Genomic DNA, 20297 nt, shown 5'->3' with positions numbered 1-20297 from the left:
TACTTAATTTGGTTATAATAAAAGATGATAACTTGATCTTGAAAATAAAGATTACACTCTAAAAAAGGTTATAAATATTTTTCTATTCCAACAATAGCATCCCTATTATTTTTCAATCTGCTGTTTTTCTAATATAAAACAATTTAGTTTTATATTAGAAAAAACTTAATTCCAAAGAACAGTAGAAATATCTGACAAAATGATATTATCTTACTCTCTCTGTACCAAGAGAAGACAGTAAAATCTCAGTGATACACATGATCCTTTGCTATTAAGTATAAAAATATCATGTAATGGAAGGATGCAGTCAGAAAAAAAAGTATGGAAGCACTGGAATTCAACTTTTTACCAGGTGTACAATAAAAATGGCAAATACGTTTGCACCTGTGTGGACAAATCTATTCCTTCTGTCTTTTTCCATCCCTTCTACTTATTGTTTTATTCAAATACATTAATTATGGCAACATCAAAGCTATAAGTTGCTTTTAAAATCTAGGTTTTATTTTACTAGATGTCATATTGGTATACCAAATCTATTCAACGGTACCTAAAAATGTTTTGATTATTTTAAAACATACCCTAATAACTTGTTTCAGAGGCTCTAGGTTCTTTCTGGAATTTTTCGTTTTTTTGAGACGGAGTCTCGCTCTGTCGCCCAGGCTGGAGTGCAGTGGTGCAATCTCGGCTCACTGCAAGCTCCATCTCCTGGGTTCATGCCATTCTCCTGCCTCAGCCTCCTGGGTAGCTGGGACTACAGGCACCTGCCACCACGCCAGGCTAATTTTTTGTATTTTTCTTTTAGTAGAGACGTGGTTTCACCGTGTTGGCCAGGATGGTCTCCATCTCCTGACCTCGTGGTCCACCCTCCTCGGCCTCCCAAAGTGCCATGATTACAGGCGTGAGCCACTGTGCCTGGCTGGAATTTTTTTAAATATATGCTTTATTTCTCCCACCAACCTGTCTTTTTTCCAAATTCCCAGGGCTACGAGTATAACATTCTGACTGGTTAGAAAATAAAACTATTCACCCATATATTTGGCAAATACTTAATAGTGACGTATGTGTCAGACAAAACAGCCATAATCTCTGCCCTCATTGAGGTAAGTTAAGTAAATATAAATAAATACATAGTTACAAACTGCTACAAATGAGAAGGAAGATTTTCTAATTAAATTCAGAAGGTCAGGAAAGGCCTCTCTCAATATGAGAAAGCTATTGCAATAGTTATGCAAGAGATGGTGAATTGGCCTTGGATGGTGCCTAGGTAATGGAGAGAAGACAGCAGGTTTGGGTTTTATTTTACAAGTAGAATAATAGGACTCTGATAGTTTGAAAAAGAGGGATGAGAAAGAGGGAGGAACCAAAGATGACTCAAAGGTTATGACATGTACAACTTTTTGGATGAAGGCACCATTTACTGAACTGGGGAAAATTAAAAGAGAAGTAGATTTTCAAGGGGATTACATAAAGTTCAATTTGGGATATGTGTACTATAAGATGTTTGTAAGGCATTTATATTGAAAGGTCAAACGAAGATTTAGATGTAACAGGCCTAAATCTCAGAAGAAAGGCATGTGCAAGATCAAGTTGAGCTGCTGGGATTTAAACAGATTAAAAGCCACAGAAGTAAATGAAGTTGCCTAAGACCAGAGTGTGGGTTAAGAAGAGAGGAAGGCTTACAACTAAGTCTCAACTACTTTCAACATTTAGAGATTGGATAGGGATGGTCAAAAATGTCTAATTTGACTAAGAAATCAAATAAAACATGATTAATTAAGAGTTATTATTCCCATTTTCCAAAGGAGAAAACCTAGGTTTAAAGAGGTTAAGTAACTTACCCAAGCTGACACAGCAAGTAAGTCATCCAGACACTAGACGCAAACCTAGGTATGTGTGGTACCAAAACTTTATTCATTTCCTGTGCCAAATTGTCAGACATACTACTACTCTAAAATTACTGCTTTTCCATCTGCTAATTTAGGGCTATATTTAACATGTTCTTCTATCAATGTAGACATTTATCTGTTCCCTAAAATATGCTGACACTATGAGTTCAGTCACCAATAAGAATACATCAGTAGAATGCATAATTGTATGCCCTATATTTGCAAATAAAAAATAAATAATTTTTCCTGGAGAAAATAAAAGGCTTGGCCTCATACTCCCTCGCAGTGTGGAATTAAATAAGTCATTAATTTCTTTGAGCTATAGAATCCTCATCTATAAAGCAAGCAAAAGAATACCCATCTCACAGGATTGCTGAAGATTAAATGAAATGACACATATTAAAATGCTTGTAAACTGAAAAGTGTTTTACAAGTAGCCATTTTTAGCATTATTATTTTTTTCATTTCCAGAGTCATTATATGCTGCTTCTACCAAAAACACTAAAGTTTTCTAATTCCACAATTCATCTCCCTAAAATAGCATTATAACATGATATAAATACAAGAGTTTACTTACAGTTAAAGAAGGTACATTAGGTTCAATATATAAAACTAAATCAGCGATTATCAAAACTAAAATAATTTCTAAATAAAATGCTTTCACCTAAACAACCTTTTAAACTTTTCTGTGACATTTCTCATTTTTATCCCTTAAAATAAATAATTTTCACATAATTATAATAGTTGTACTCAACATTATTTTATATCTCTATACCATTCCATATGTCTAGATATCTTATGTTTATTATAATGAATGCAGTGTTTCACAGAGATAAAACTATAAATTGTTAATAAGTACTGACCTATAATTGAAAATTAAAAGTATTTTCAGATTTTTGCATTTAAAATTAATTCTGCTATGAACATTTCTTTGCACATAGCTTTTTGTTTCACTTTTAAATTATATTCCAAATATTGGTATGCCAGCAATGTTTAACGACTGCCATCTTTGAGGTTGAGGAGAGGAGGAATGGGAGAAGCCCCAATTTGTCCCATTTGCCACCTTATGTAGTGTACATACTACAACTGAGAGGTGAAGCCAGCTGGACTTCCTGGGTCGAGTGGGGACTTAGAGAACTTTTCTGTACAGCTAGAGGATTGCAAAATGCACCAATCAGCACTCTGTGTCTAGCTGGAGGATTGTAAATGCACCAATCAGCACTCTGTAAAAACACACCAATCAGCGCTCTGTGTCTAGCTAAAGGATTATAAACACACCAATCAGCACTCTGTAAAATGGACCAATCAGCGCTCTGTAAAATGGACCAATCAGCGCTCTGTAAAATGGACCAATCAGCAGGACGCGGGCTGGGACAAATAAGGGAATAAAAGCTGGCCACTCCACCCAGCAGTGGCAACCGGCTCGGGTCCCCTTCCATGCTGTGGAAGCTTTGTTCTTTGGCTCTTCACAATAAATCTTGCTGTTGCTCACTCTTTGGGTCCGTGCCACCTTTAAGAGCTGTAACACTCACTGCAAAGGTCCGCGGCTCCATTCTTGAAGTCAGCGAGACCAAGAATCCACCAGAAGTAACCAACTCCAGACACACAACCATAGCCAATTTCAAGCTCCAATGGGCATTCAAATACTTAAATCAAAATCAAGGCAAGAGTACCTGGAAGAAATTATGTTAAGTGAAATAAGCCAAGCATGAAAACACAAACATCTCATGATCTGACTTATACATAGAATCTAAAAAAGTCAAACTCATAGAAGCTGAGAGTAGCATGGTAGTTACCAGAGGATAAGGGAAGTGGAGAGGATTTGGGGAGATGTTGGTCAGAGGATACAAAATTTCAGTTAGACAGGAGAAATAAGTTCAAGAGATCTATTGCACAATATGAAACTATAGTTAATAACAATGTACTGTATACTTCGTATATGCAAAGAGAGTAGATTTTAAGTGTCCTCACCACATAAAAATAAATGTGAGATAATGGATATGTTAATCAATGTGATTTGGCCATTCCACAATATATACATATATCAAAACATCACATTGTACTCTATATACCATTCTTATTTTTCAAATAAATAAATAGAAATCAAACCAAGAGCAATATTGATCACAAAGCAAAATTTAACAAGTAGCAACAATCTTACAAGATAAATATAAGCCAAAAACTTCCCATGCCCTTTGACCCTTTAACTCTATCTATTCTATTATTATTCTAGTAAAAATGTAGCCTTAGGGTCAGCTGCAGCTGGAGCCATCAGAAACCGGCTAATTGTTAAATTGTATATGCTGGAACCACACAAATAAGCCCACATAATAACCAGCTAACAGCACAATGACAGGATCCACACATATCAATACTCACCTTGAATGTAAGTGGGCTAAATGCCACAGTTAGAAGGCACAGAGTGGCAAGCTGGATAAAAAACCAAGACCCAATGGTATGCTATCTTCAAGAGCCCCATCTGACATGTAATGACACTCATAGCCTCAAAATAAAGGAATGGAGGAAAATCTACCAAGCAAATGGAAAACAGAAAAAGGCAGCAGTTGCAATCCTAACTTCAGATAAGACATATTTCAAACCAACAAAGTTCAAAAAAGACAAGGAAGGGCATTACAGAATGATAAACATTTCAATTCAACAAAAAGACCTAACTATCCTAAATATATGCACCCAACACAGGAGCACCCAGATTCATAAAGCAAGTTCTTGGAGACCTAGCAAGAGACACAGACTCCCACACAATAATAGTGGGAAATTTTAACACCCTACCGACAATATTAGACAGATCATCAAGGCAGAAAATTAACAAAGATATTCAGGACTTAAACTCAGCATTGGACCAAATGGATCTGATAGACCTTTACAGAACTCTCCACCCAAAACCAACAGAATATACATTCTTCTCATCCTCACATGGCACATACTCTAAAATTGACCACATAATTGGACATAAAACAAATGTCATCAAATGTAAAAGAACTGAAATTATACCAAACACACTCTTAGACCATAGTACAATAAAAATAGGAGTCAAGATTATGAAAATCACTCAAAACCATGCAATTACATGGAAATTAAACAACATGCTCCTGAATGACTTTTGGGTAAATAACGAAATTAAGGCAGAAATCAAGAAGTTCTTTGAAAATAACAGGAAGAAAGATACAACATACCAGAATCCCTGGGACACAGATAAGGCAATGTTAAGAGGGAAATTCATAGCACTAAATGCCCAAATCAAAAAGTTAGGAAGATCTCTAATAACCTAACATCACAACTGAAAGAATCAAGAAGCAAGAACAAATCAACCACAAAGCTAGCAGAAGATGAGAAATGACAAAATCAGAGCTGAACTAAAGGAAATCAAAACATGAAAAACCACTTAAAAGATCAACAAATCCAGGAGCTGGTTTACTGAAAAAAATAATAAAATAGATAGGCCACTAGCTAGACTAATAGAGAAGAAAAAAGAGATGATCCAAATAAAACACAATTGTAAATGACGAAGGGAATGTTACTACTGACCCCACAGAAATAAAAACAACCACTTCAACATTAGGTCAAGTTATACTTCTTTTGATGATATCATATCTTTGCAAAGCTATACTTTTCGTGGTCGCTAGGATAAAGTACAAATACCTTGTGAAAATCAATGAGGAACAGAAAATTAAAGTTATGATGTCCAATCTGATTCCAAGGTTTGAGAAGTTATATAGTGCCTAACAGGTATACATATCCCATTAGCAATTGTGTTAATTTAAGAATAAAATAAAAACATTATATTCTATTTCAATTTATGTATTTTTTTAATGGCTACTAAGTTGTTGGAACACAAATACTAAGCTGTTTAGACTTAACTACTTACTAAAATGACTTATTTGGTTTTTTTGGTTTTTGTTTGTTTGTTTTTTGTTTTTGTTTTTTGGCTTCAGAGACCATGAAAAATTATGGGGACAATAAGAATGCTGTGAACTGAAAAGCTTAGGAGTCTCTAGCTTAGGCATCAAACTCATCAAGAAGGAATAATGGGACTCTAGATGCTAAGCACCAGAAAGTACAGCTATATAAACATAAAAAACAAATATTGTATTGAAAATATGAAAAGGAACTAAAGAGCAGAATTACCACATGGGACAAATAAAAATATGTAACCATGTACTTAGCACTACTTGCAACACTAGAAGAATGGAGACAACTCAAATGTCCAGAAATAGAAAGGTGTTTGAATAAACAATGACAGAATACATGATATAATACCATGCAGCTGTCAAAGGGATGAAGAATATTACTATACACTACTGTGGAATGATCTCCAGTATATAATATCTGAAAAGAAAGTCAAAGTGGCAGAAAATATGTATAGTATGTCATTTGTCTAAACAAAAGGGTATTATATGAATATATATATTAAAAAAGCATTTGCTTATAAGTAAAAATACAAGATAATATAAATGATACATTGTAATTATAAATAATTATAATTAAATAAATAATAATAAATAAATACATGTCCAGGCGCAGTGGCTGTCGCCTGTAATCTCAGCACTTTGGGAGGCCGAGGCAGGCAGATTACTTGAGGTCAGGAGTTCAAGACCAGCCTGGCCAGCATGGTGAAACCTCATCTCTACTAAAATACAAAAATTAGCTGGGCATGGTGGCCTGTGCCTGTAATCCCAGATACTCAGGAGGCTGAGGCAGGAGAATCATTTAAACCCGGGAGGCAGCAGTTGCAGTGAGCAGAGAGCACCACTGCACTCCAGCCTGGGCAACAGAGTGAGACTCTGTCTCAAAAATAAAATAAAATAAAATAATACATTTAAAATGATTACTAGACATCAAGTTTTTACCTAAGGTTTAAAAAGCCAGAAAAAAAAATTCAGTCTCCCACTTTCAAAAACACACACAAAAAAATGGATGATCTGCAAAATCACAGCTTTTCTGGAACATATCAAAAAACTGAGTTTATGCCTTTGATCCCTTATCGACAACATATGCCACCAGATGTCAAAGAACTCAGGAAGAAAAATTCAGCTAAAGTTTTTAATGAATGCTAAAAGCCAGGGGTAAGCTTGTGTGAGAGTACAGAACCCCTTGGAGCCATAGATACAAGAGGAATTTGCAATCATATTTATACATTATATAAAATTACATATAATAATTTATATAAATATTATAAATTTATATAAAATTATTGTAAATTTATATAAAATTATAAATATAATTATTATATATAATAATTATATAAAACCATATTTATATATTATAGAAAATTGAAATAATTTTTTTAATGCTTATCATCACTGGTCATTAGAGAAATGCAAATCAAAACCACAATGAGATACCATCTCACGCCAGTTAGAATGGAGATCATTAAAAAGTCAGGAAACAACAGATGCTGGAGAGGATGTGGAGAAATAGGAACACTTTTACACTGTTGGTGGGAGTGTAAATTAGTTCAACCATTGCCGAAGACAGTGTGGTGATTCCTCAAAGATCTAGAACTAGAAATACCATTTGACCCAGCAATCCCATTACTGGGTATATACCCAATGGATTATAAATCATTCTACTATAAAGACACATGCACGTGTATGTTTATCGCAGCACTATTCACAATAGCAAAGACTTGGAACCAACCCAAATGTCCATCAATAATAGACTGGATACAGAAAATGTGGCAGATATACACCATGGAATACTATGCAGCCACAAAAAAAGGATGAGTTCATGTCCTTTGCAGGGACATGGATGACGCTGGAAACCATTATTCTCAGCAAACTATCACAAGATCAGAAAACCAAACACGGTATGTTCTCATTCATAAGTGGGAGTTGAACAATGAGAACACATGGACACAGAGAGGGGAACATCACACACCGGGGCCTGTCTGAGGGTGGGGGGTGGGGGATGGGGGGAAGGATAACATTAGGATAAATACCTAATGGAGGTGACAGGTTGATGGGTGCAGCAAACGACCATGGCACATGTATACCTATGTAACAAAACTGCACACTCTGCACATGTACCCAGAACTTAAAGTATAAAAAAAAGAAAAAAGAAAAATAACAGTTTTTTTAAACCATTGAACAAAGAAAACTTTAGGCACAAATAAATCCACTGGAAAATTCTATATAATATTAATAGAGGAAATAACAACATTAATTCTACAAAAACTTTTCCAAAACATAGGAAGGAAGTATTAAAATAATAAATCGGAAGGCCATTACACTGAGGCAGCTCTAGTGCTGAGTGCCCACCTAAACAAACCAAAAGTTAAAAGGTTATATTCTAGGTAAACAGAAGTTAGCTTAACCTAACCTCTAACTAGGGATTTCCACTGGAATGATCCAAATAAGGCTACTTATCCACTTTAACCAATCAAATATTTTCTTTGCCTTGCATCCATATTTCCTTTATAAAAGCTCCTACACCCACCTTTGGCAGGACCCCAACCATTTGCACTCTAGTTTTACTGGATTCATGAATCACTCTTTGTTCAAATACTCTTTAAAATATTAATGTGCCTCTGTTTTTTCTTTTTAAGAAGGAACACTTCCCAATTGGTATTATGAGGTCAGCATTACTCTGATGCCCAAACCAGAAAATGTACATTGCAAGAAAATAAAACTGCAGGTCACCAATTCTCGTGAAGCTAGATGAAACAATCCTCAACAAAATACTAGAAAATTGAACCTAATGAACTATTAAAAACTAACCAAGTGGGGTATATCCCAGGAATATAACACTGGTTCAACATTCAGAAGTCATTCAAGTTAATTTGTCATATCAACAAGCAAAAGAAATACCATAACATCACCTCAGAGAAAGCATTTGGCAAAATTCAATATTCACTCATGATTAAAGAAAACCTCTCAGCAAACTATCAGCTTTCTCAATGTGATAAACAGCATTACAAAAATAAATTTACAAAAATTTACACTTAATGGTGAACAGCTGATTGCTTTCCCCTTCATATTAGGAACAAGGTAAGGGTGACTGCTCTTACCTCTGCTATTTAGCACCATAATGTAGGTTGTAGCCAATGCAATAAGGCAAAAAAGGAAGAGGAGAAGGAGAAGGATAAGGAGGAGAAGGGAAATAGAACTGTCTATGCACAAACAACATAATTTTCCACATAGAAAATTCTGAAGTATTTCCCCCAAAAAAAGAAAACAAATAAAGGTCATTAAAAGAAAGTGTGGTGGCTCATGCCTGTAATCTCAGCACTTTGAGAGGCTGAGGTGGGCAGATTGCCTGAGCCTATGAGTTCAAGACCAGTCTGGGCAACATGTGGAAACCCATCTCAACAAAAAATATAAAAATTAGCTGAGTGTGGTGGCATGCACCTGTAGTCCCAGTTGCTCGGGAGGCGAAGATGGGAGGATTGCTTGAGCTTGGGAGGTTGAGGCTGCAGCAAGCTGTGATCGTGCCACTGCTCTCCAGCCTGAGTGACAGAGCAAGACCCTGTCTCAAAAAGAAATAAATAAATAAAACAATAAACCCCTAATAAGTGAGTAAGTAAGGCCAGAAAGCACAAGATCGATCAATCTACAAAATCAATCATATTTCTATACATTAGTAATAGTCAGCTGGAGACTGGGCACGGTGGCTGTAATCCCAGCACTTTGGGAGGCCAAGGCAGGTGGCCAGTTTGAGACCAGCCTGGCCAGCATGGTGAAACCCCATCTCTATTAAAAATACAAAAATTAGCTGGGTGTGGTGGTGCGCGTCTGTAGTCCCAGCTACTCAGGAGGCTGAGGCAGAAGAATCGCTTGAACCCGGGAGGCGGAGGTTGCAGTGAGCGGAGATTGTGCCACTGTACTCCAGCCTCGGTCACAGAGTGAGACTCTGCCTCAGAAATAAAAATAAAAATAAAAAATCCTAGTAAGTGAGTTTAGCAAGGCCACAAAATCAAGATCAACCTACAAAATCAATCATACTTCTATATATTAGTAATATCAATTGGGACATAAAATAATAGCCAAAGACCACCATTTACAATAGCATAACAAAACATGAAATACCTAGGTATAAACAGGTGCAAAGATATGTACTGCCAGATGGGTACAAGCTATGTACGTGGAGAAACAAAAACAAATACAGATGAAATAAATACAAAAGATCTAAATAAATGGAAATATACACTGTGCTCATGGATTCAGAGACTCAATATTGTTAAGATGTCAATTATTAATCTTCATCTTGATCTATTTATTCAATGCAATTCTAATCAAAATTCCAGTATAACTTTTGGTAGAAATCAGTAAATTATTCTAAAATGTATATAGAAAAGCAAAAAACCCAGAAGAGCCACAATAATTTTGATAAGGAACAAAATTGGAGGATTCATCCTACCTGGTTACATGTCTTGCTATAGATCTATAGTAATCAAGACAGTTTGGCACTGGAGAAAGTATAAACATTGCATCGGTAATGACAGTCTGTTAAGAGAGCCACACATATATGAACAAACTGACTTTTGATGAGGTTGTAAAGGCGATCCAGTGGAGTATAAATGGTTTTTCAACAAATCATACTGGGACATTTGGATAACCATATGCCAAAAAAAATAATAATAAAAAAGCAGCTTGATCCATACCTCACATTCATGACAAAAATCAACTCAAAACAGACCATAAGTCTAAATGCAAAATCTCAAATAATTACATTTCTAGAAGAAAACAGAAAAAAGTATCTGTGATCCTAAGTTAGGCAAAGATTTTTTAGATTTGACAGCAAAAGCACATCCATAAAGAAAAAATCAATAAATTGAACTTCATCAAAATTAAAAACCTCTGCTCTTTGAAAGATACTGTTAAGAATAAAAAGGCAACCCATAGACAGGGAAAATATATTTGCAAATTACACTGGACATAGGCCTTATATGCAGAATATATAAGGAACAATTAAAACTCAGATAAGAAAATGAACGATCCTAGCTGGGCATGGTGGTGGACACCTGTAATCCCAGCCACTCAGGAGGCTGAGGCAGGAGAATCTCTTGAACCCGGGAAGCGGAGGTTGCAGTGAGCCAAGATCGTGCCACTGCACTCCAGCCTGGGTAACAGAGTGAGGCTCCATTTAAAAAAAAAAAAAAAAGGAAAAGAAAAAAAGAAAATGAACAACCAGTATAAAATAGGCAAAAGATGTGAACAGACACATTAGCACAAAAGATATATGGATGGCAAATAAGCACATGGAAAAAAAGATTGACATCACTAGTCAGAGAAATGCAAATTAAACAACAATGGGATACCACAACACATCTATTAGAGTGGCTAAAATGACGAACACCAAAAACTGGTAAAAATGCTGAAGAACCGGACCTCTCATACCTTGCCAGTAGGAATACAAAATGTTATAACTATTTCAGAAAATAGCTTCTTAAAAAGTTTAGCATGCGGTTACCATATAAGCTAGCAATCCCACAACTCAGAATTTACCCTAGTGAAATAAAACTTATATTCACACGAAAACCTGATTGTAAATGTTTACAGAGGCTGTGCTGTGTCTGTAATCACCTAAAACTGGAAATAACCCAAATGTCACTCAACTGGGAATGTATAAACAAGTTATATTACATTCATGCAATGGAATACTACTCAGCAATACAAAAATCAATCTACTGATACACACAACACCATAAGATAATCTTAAATGCATTTTGCTAAATGAAAGAAGCCAGATTCAAAGGACTTTATCTGTACAATTCCATTTATATGACATTCTGGAGAAAGTGAAACTATAGGAACAAAAAACATGTGAGTTCTTGCCAGAAGCTAGAGGTAGAGCACATGAAATTTACTAGAATAGAGAAACTGTTTTATATCCTAATTGAAGTAGTTGTATAACTGTATGCCTGGACACTAAAATGTGTGACCATTACTGCAAGTAAATTGTACTTTAATTTTTAAAAATTAAAAAATTAACAATTTCTATGGGGGAAGGTAGGGAATAGTGTGGAAGGAACAGGAATAGAGGCAAAAATTCTCCGAATAGACCTTGTTTTGTATGTTTATTTTGGAACTTACTTTGAAACACTGTAAATATTTTACATAGGTATAAAATAAGATTTAAAATTTTATAAAGCACTACTTAAATATCTATTGAGAAACTATTCAAAATTACTTTAAAGCACAGTAATTAACTGTAAATATCTAGCAAGATATTTCCTAAAGGCAAAAAGAAATCATATTGTTGGTATTTTTATTCTGAGATTATAAGATTAATGAGGTTAAGTGAAAACCTTATAGTCACTAATTGAATTGGGAATTTTGGTATGACTTCATGCTGTATTTTGTCTTTTTAAAAATTCATGTCCTAGCTCTTTGCCCTGCAAAAACCTAGAAACAAAGACAACACCAGTAGCAATGATCCATTCTCTACCCAGCACCTAGATTGTGGTCTCTAAATGCCATTTTCCAACTAAAGGATTCAGGGCTTCTTGGAAAATTAACTGATTCCAGGCCAGGGGCAGAAAATGGACAAGATTAATTTGGAACATCTTTTCACATCAGCCTATCAAAGACTATGGGGTCATGTCAAAAGGACTCAGAAGTCAACTTGAAGATGCTCCCACTGCCAAAGATGGAACAATCTGAACATTAACAACTTAGCTGCAATGATGTAGAACACATTAAATATATTTAAACCCAGGAGGTTATAATGTTATATTAAAAAAAAAGACTTGGTCACTTTTGGAAGATTCTAGGAAAATATCATTTTGAAAACTGGTAAACAGATAGAGTCAAGTATTTATTCAGTTTTCAAATACAAATACGTTGTACGTTTGGTTATACGTTGAGATAACCAAATAGTTGGTGAGGGCAAGTCTTTCTTTTTAGAAGTACATTAAGTAATAAGCAAAGAAGAAATAATAGAATTAGAATATCACCATTTTGGAAGCCTTAATAAATAATGATTCTAAACAATTGTCAATAATGGCTGCTGACATCACAAAAAGAAAGACAGCCAGATGACATTATGTGCCTCCTGACGGACAAACACAATGTCACTTAGGAATGTTCTTGCCAAAAAAAAAAAAAGTCAAACCTGAATCTGAACAAGCCTTTAGATTTAACTACCTATTTTTAAGAAATACAGAGGACATTGTTAAGTTCTACAGAATGACCTCATTTCTTCAACAAAAAAATTATGAAGGAGTGGGGAGGGAAGGAATCTGGAGAAGGGTGAGGAAAGGAGAGAAACTACAGATTTAAAGAACTAAGGGACATGGCAAATCAACCGTAATGTATGGACCTTATGTAGATCCTGATTTGAACAAACTATAAAAAAGAAAAAATAACTTTTATGAGATAATCAGGAAAATTTGGAACACTATTTGGATATTTGATTATATTACAGAATTACTTAATTCTTAATTATTTGCCTTTCATAACTTGATTATGTGTTTTAAATGAGTCTTTTTTAAAGATGCACAATGAATGACTCGTACAAAATGATATAAAGTCTGGGGTTTGTTTCAAGCTAGTGGTGGGGGAAGATAAGTGGGTGGAGATATATGTGAAACAAGAGGCCATGACTTTATAATTATTGAAGCTTAGTGATGGGTAAACATAATAAAAACTTTATTAAATGAGGAGGCTAAATGTCCACTAAGGAAAAAAAAAAAAAAAAAACTAAATTAAACTAAAGCTTAGGTGCAAACCGGAGCAATGCTTTTCAAAATGTGGTTGAATGACTGCATGCCTCCTCACAATCACTTGCAGGACTTACCACAAAATACAAGCCTCCTGGAAATTTAGAACTTTGGGGGATGAAGCTTAGGAATTTAATTGAGAATTTCGACTGCAGACTGGATTTTGAGAACTACTCTTTTATACCTAAAGCACTCGGGGGAAAAAAAGTCTTTCTATGCAACATTTAAGACTGTGTTCTTAGAGATGACATGTTTTTAAAGCATCTAAATTCAAATTCAATAACAATAAATGCTTCATCATTATTTGCAACTCCTCTGATAGTAAACATTTCATAACTATTTTATTTAATGAGACCAGCCATGTACTGTGACCTAAGTCACAGACTATTACATTTAATTTTGTTTCTTCAATAATGTAGACCAAAATGTTTCAAGCATGTCCTCAGTCTTTGGGAAAGAGGTGGACAGTGACACTCATATGGAATAGTTCTAGAAGAAGCCAAGATAATTTCGATTAACCTTCTTTATAGCTGTCAGACTATGTGAAGATACAACAGGCATGGGCAGCATATAAAACATCTTTCATTGGTGACATTCACAAACCACACTGACCTTAGATTGTAAAACAGAACTACCAACAATGACATCTTCAAATCCAACTGGCAGGAGATCAGTGGATTGGAAAGAAGGCGAATATGCTTAGATGAGGCATGTGAGGCGCCTGGGCAGAAAATTTAAAGAGCACTTACTGCAGGACCCTGAGAGTCAGTGCATCTTCAAATTTGCACCCTACCGCACTCACCACATACTGTTTCTGCCCTGCACAAGAGCTCCAAAGTGAAGTTGGCTGCAAGTGCCAGGGAGGCCTGATGTCTGCATTCCACAGCTTTGAAGCAAAGCTTGAGAACCAGCCTTATCTCAAGTAAAAAGGATTTACTAATCTCTAGACCAGTACTTGGAAACTCTTGTCATTTCCCTTGAGAGACCAAGACTAGCCTGATGTGCTTTGTTACTAGGGCAACAAAGCATACTCCCTGCGTTCTCCCCCCAAAGAGTTTATGGTAAGGATCCAGTAGTTCCTTTCCCAGATCCTAGAGCCTTGCTGGAAAACATCAGTCCAATATCTCAGGCCCTGTCAGCTTCTGGCAGAATGATTGAGATAAATCACCTATTTAGACTGTGATATTACCTCTCCCTTGACTTCACCCCCTTGGTCCTACAGCCTACCTTACTTCCCCCTCTCCAACCCCCTCCACCCCCCGCAATTACCAGCACTGTCCACTTGCTGAGATTTCCCTTTGGTCTGCTAGTCTACGCCTCTTAGAAGAGTCTGTAGTTGAGTCTGTCTCCTTTCAAATGGCTTCCAGTCTGTCCTACCCCATCAGAGTTAACAGAACCATCCAATCACTGTGACAACCAACAGTACCTCCACACATTTTTTCAAGCATCAGCTAGGGAAACCCCTAGCTCTGTTGAGAATCACTGGAAGAGAAGACATAGTTTCCAGTTGTATGGTGGGCTGCAGATGGGCAGTCCTGAGCCAGTTAGGCATGACACATGGTACTAGCTAACCCCAAAGCTCACTTCAAGCAATGCAGGAGTTAGAGCAGCTGAGGGAGGAAATAGAAGCAAATACATAAACCTTTTTAAAATAAGATAAAGTGTGAAAGCACTTTTAAGACAGTTTAGCACCATACTAAAATTATTATCATCACTTTGTTTAGTACTATGTTGTCTTGGGCAGCCCTTGTGAATAAACAAAAACATCAGAACCTGGCAGAGCCATAAGCAACAGCCCACTTCCCAAAACGGGGTGAACAGCTGTAGACCAATCAGCAGTGTTGGGTGTTTCCGGCTACTCAGTATGGACATGATTGTGAGTCAGAACCAATTCAAACTTTAACCAGAGCTCCCACTCTGCCAGACACTACAATAGAAGGTGGGGTACAAAGAAGACCAATATGCTAGGATGCTCAGTCGCATCAGCTTTACAGATAAGCCTCACTATTACCTCTAAACAAAGTGGAAGCCAGTCCTGGCAGCACAAACCTATAATCCCAGCATTTTGGAAGGCTGAGGCGAGCAGATAGCTGGAAGCCAGGACTTTGAGACCAGCCTGGCCAACATACTGAAACCCCATCTCTACTAAAAATACAAAAATCAGCCAGGCGTGGTGGCACACACTTGTAATCCCAGGTACTTGGGAAGCTGAGGCAGGAGAATAGCTTGAATCCAGAAGGCGGAGGTTGCGGTGAGCAGAGATCACACCACTGCACTCCAGCCGGGGCAACAGAGAAAGACTCTGTCTCAAAACGACAACAACAACAAAGTGAAGTGATACTTCACTTTGTAGTTCTCTTTTTCCTAAACTTGGATTCTTAAAATGTTTCTAAGCTAGCAGGTTTGTAAGAACTTTTTTCCTTAAAAATCTGGCACATTTAAAGTATTGGAAATTCTGAGCTTTTAAAAATATTGGGATTATACCAGTGCTTATTTATCTCTATAAACTAGTGAGAACAGAGGCCCTTTAATTAGAGATATTATAGTGGCATTTATTAATACACTCCAGAAGTAGGGAAATATTTTATATTCACACAGGGAGACATAAAGCCTGTACTAAGTTATAGACACACAGACACATAGAGATGTTATTTCTTCTGTCTTACAACTTCAATCTCAGGTCAAAAGTAAACACAAAACCACAAAAATTCACCAGCTCTTCTGCTTGAGCGGCCTTTATGTTAAAACAAACAGACAAACAAAACCTTACTAGCCCACATCTCAAATAGCTGTCCTCCTTCCCTCTCAGTGGACACAAAAGTAATTAATTAATTTGAGCTCACAAACGATAAACAAAAAGACTTACAAACTCGCTTCTCTATCACCTCTCTTATTTATTTATTTGAACCCCTGGCCTCAAGCAATCCTCCCACCTCAGCCCCGAGTGGTTGAGATTACAGGTTTGAGCCACTGCACCTATCTACCTCTTTACCAATAAGACTAGACGTCCACCATCCAACAGATACCACCAAATGGTTAGACCACAAAACCAAACTCCCAATCATTGCTGCTATCAATGTATCCATAATGTATAAGTTATACCTGAATAACTTATCAGGAATGTACAAATCAGAAACAAAAACAAAATTTTTAAAAATCGGTCGGGTGCGGTGGCTCACGCTTGTAATCCCAGCACTTTGGGAGGCCGAGGTGGGCGGATCACAAGGTCAGGAGATCGAGACCACGGTGAAACCCCGTCTCTACTAAAAAATACAAAAAAAATTAGCCGGGCGTGGTGGCGGGCGCCTGTAGTCCCAGCTACTCGGAGAGGCTGAGGCAGGAGAATGGCGTGAACCCGGGAGGCGGAGTTTGCAGTGAGCCGAGATTGCGCCACTGCACTCCAGCCTGGGCGACACAGCGAGACTCCATCTCAAAAATAAATAAATAAATAAATAAATAAATAAATAAATAAATAAATAAATAATAAAAATAAAAATCAATTAAAAAGGAAAAATATATAACCACTTGGGATTTCTCTAAGAGCAAATAAAAAACATGCCTGGCCTTAAACAACCCATGATGTATACATTTCCTTCACCAGACAGTTTGATTCATCACATAAATCCAGTTGGGCATGTCTGTGGACCCTTAAGATTTCCAATAATATAGTATAATTCTCAAAAACCTAAAATCATGTCTCTAATGTGAATATAAAATAAATACATGTCAAAGTTTTATTCAACTCATTAGTTAGTGAGGGAACCGATAAGACTTTAAAACCAATACAGAATATTAGGAAAGCTAGGCATATATTAATAAAGAAATGTTAGGACAGAATTGCAGGGTTAGATACAAAACTGACTAATGTGTTGCAGAACAATAAATCATAACCTGTGTTGGTATCTGGTACAACAAAAAATTACTTGCATCTCTACCAAACCAAAATCTCTACCAAAGTTAACCTTTGCCCCTACAGAATTGTAAAACAGCCCAGTCAATATAATAAAGTCAAGTCCAGAGCAGCACTGAAAGAGCATACAGTAAATAAATCTCTTTTGCCTATTTCCAAGTTTTAGTCATTTTTTCCACGGAAACGAGATATTGCAAATATTGCACGGGACATAGATGTACTAAAAAACTATTAATTCATCTGAAATTCATACTGTATTTTATCCGGCAACCCTAACCACGAGTTAACCAAAACTTCACCAAGTCTGTACAGTTCTTTTGCCAACACGGTATCTCTTAAATCTGTTCCTCAGCTTCATCTTTCCCTAGATAATAAATATCATATTAAGCGCTATTTCTATTGCACGACTATTCTTTATATTTACCACTGGAGGGCGCACATAACTCGTAGTATACTAGATAAAGAGGTCATGAAGAAACCACCTGAGCGTTTCTGCATCTCAACCACAAGAGGCCAGTACAGGAACCTCAGATTTTGCAACCAGACTGTTTACTTGCTCCCTAAGCAGCCATGCGCAGGCGCGAAACTCCTCCCCAAGCCAGACCCGGCCTGCGCATGCGTTCAAGTGAGCGCGCAGACGCTGTTGCTAAGACTCGCGGGAAAAGGGTGCGCGCGGCTGGAAGGGCGCATGCGCGGTGGCTAATGCCGTAGGCTCCTTCAGGGCTGAGCGATCCCGCGTGTCTTGCGCTCGGTGGAAATGCCCATCCGAGGGACGCGACCAGAGGACAGCTCTGTGCTGATCCCCACCGACAATTCGACCCCACACAAGGAGGATCTTAGCAGCAAGGTGAGTGTGAGACGCGACGAAAAGGCTCCTGGACTCGGGACCAGGCGCCACTGGACCCTGAAGGTGGGCCGCAGGGGGCAGCGTGGGGCCTGCCCGGGCCGCGGCTTTGCCCTGCTACTTTGCTCTTTTTATTCATAGCACTTGACAGCCACAGTTAGTCCTTTTATTTTCTAAAAATAGTTGCGAAAAGGGAGATCTTGAAATTTGTCCTGAGACTGGGCCTAGGTGACAGTGGGGCGGAGTTTTGGTTGGGTGTTTTCCTCCCTAGTCTTTTTAAACTTTTGGAAATACTGCCCACCCCAAATCTGTTCCATCGCAGATATTCTGCATCCAGTTAACCATGCCAGCAACCCGGGATCCATCCTTGACCCCCATCACGGAAGCCTATCAGTTCTACCTTTGAAGCTCATTTCAAATATGTCCCTTTATCACCGTGAACACTCCTACCACCCCAAATAAGCCACCGTCATCTGCTATCGGGACCCTTGCCCCCCCGGCAAGGGCTTCCTAACCGGTCTCTCCTCATCCACGTGTTAGCTGCTGCTTCTCCGTTAACCAGAGCAATGGTTCTAAAACACGCATTGGGTTGTCACTCTTATACCAAACAGGGGGAGGGAGGAAGCCAATATAATATAAGCCTTAACTGCTGTAAACAAACAAAACCTTTAAAGATAAATGGGTGTGGTGTGGGAAGGGTTATAGCCCTTCAGGTATTACCTGTCCTAGATTCTACTTTGGTTCTGTCCCAAACTTACAATGACATCTTGGGCAAGTCTCTTTAATCTTTCAGTATCAGTTACCTTCTTTGAAGTAAAGTGAAATGTACACCTGTCATTCCTAAAATGGGAAAGCCCTCTACAAATGTTAAGTCTCAAAGAATGTTTACAAATTTGGCCTTGGAGTTCAACCTCATTACTACAGCTCTGCCAACTGGGGAGACAGAAAGGTACACACTCGTGGGAATTGGGAGTGAATTTTCAAAAGACACACAGCCCATTCTGATTACCACCATAGCAAGCCACTTAGGCATACTGGTGGATACAGATCCTTGAGGCGTGTGTGAGGTAGCACAAATATTATAAAAGCTACTTTTAGAGGCTCTTGTGATACTATGTAATCAGTCATGTTCACAAAATAAATAAAGAGTTAAAAAGAAACTTAGTTTTCACTTAGTTGAGCCCTCCCCTACAAATAAATGAAGCCCAGGCCAGCACGGTAGCCCAGGCCTGTAGTCCCAGCTACTCGGAGGCTAAGGTGTGAGAATCACCTGAGCCCGGGAAGATCAAGGCTGCAGTGAGCCGTGATCGCACCACTGCACTCCAGCCTGTAACAGAGCAAGACCCTGTTTCAAAAAAAAAAGCCCAGTTCAACAGTGCCAGCTCTATGCTAGTCATTGAGATAAAAAGAGGGAAAAATAAAAAGATGGAACATGATAGGTCTTACTGTCCCCAAATAGGGCATTGCTTGATTTGAATGTTTGCACCACTTAGTACATAAAATCATGAAAATATTGAAAAAAACCCACACCTCATTCAATTTGCTTTTTTTTTTTAAATCTAAATCACAACTTAATTTTCAATCTAAATCACAGCTTAATTCCTTTTGGTGTATATCATATATATTTTTTTATTATTTATTTATTTATTTATTTATTTATTTATTTGAGATGGAGTTTCGCTCTTGTTGCCCAGGCTAGAGTGCAGTGGTGCAATCTTGGCTCACTGCAGCCTCCGGCTCCCAGGTTCAAGCATTTCTCCTGCCTCAGCCTCCCAAGTAACTGGATTACAGGCATGCGCCACTACGCTTGGCTAATTTTGTATTTTTAGTGGAGATGGGGTGTCTCCATGTTGGTCAGGCTGGTCTTGAACTCCCAACTTCAGGTGATCCACCCGCCTTGGCCTCCTGAAGTGCTGGGATTACAGGCATGAGCCACTGCACCCGGCCTGGTGTATATCATATATATATATATATATA

General features: G+C 37.6%; 1 protein-coding gene across 2 annotated transcripts in view; it reads left to right on the top strand.

Moving 5' to 3' along the window:
- Positions 1 to 18143: 18143 nt before the first annotated feature.
- ASDURF (ASNSD1 upstream open reading frame) overlaps positions 18144 to 20297 on the top strand; it is a 5125-nt gene continuing 2971 nt past the window's right edge. For both annotated transcript variants that reach the window (XM_058440317.1, XM_032755180.2), the window contains exon 1: positions 18144 to 18323. In XM_058440317.1, coding sequence (XP_058296300.1) covers positions 18234 to 18323 — 90 coding nt within the window. In that variant the 5' untranslated portion in view covers positions 18144 to 18233. The remainder of the gene's footprint in view (positions 18324 to 20297) is intronic.

This window comes from Hylobates moloch, unplaced genomic scaffold (genome assembly GCF_009828535.3).
Source record: "Hylobates moloch isolate HMO894 unplaced genomic scaffold, HMol_V3 SCAFFOLD_1, whole genome shotgun sequence".
In the NCBI taxonomy this organism is placed as follows: Eukaryota; Metazoa; Chordata; class Mammalia; order Primates; family Hylobatidae; genus Hylobates; species Hylobates moloch.
Note: the sequence above shows the minus strand (reverse complement) of the source record. Positions and strands in the feature narration are given on the sequence as shown.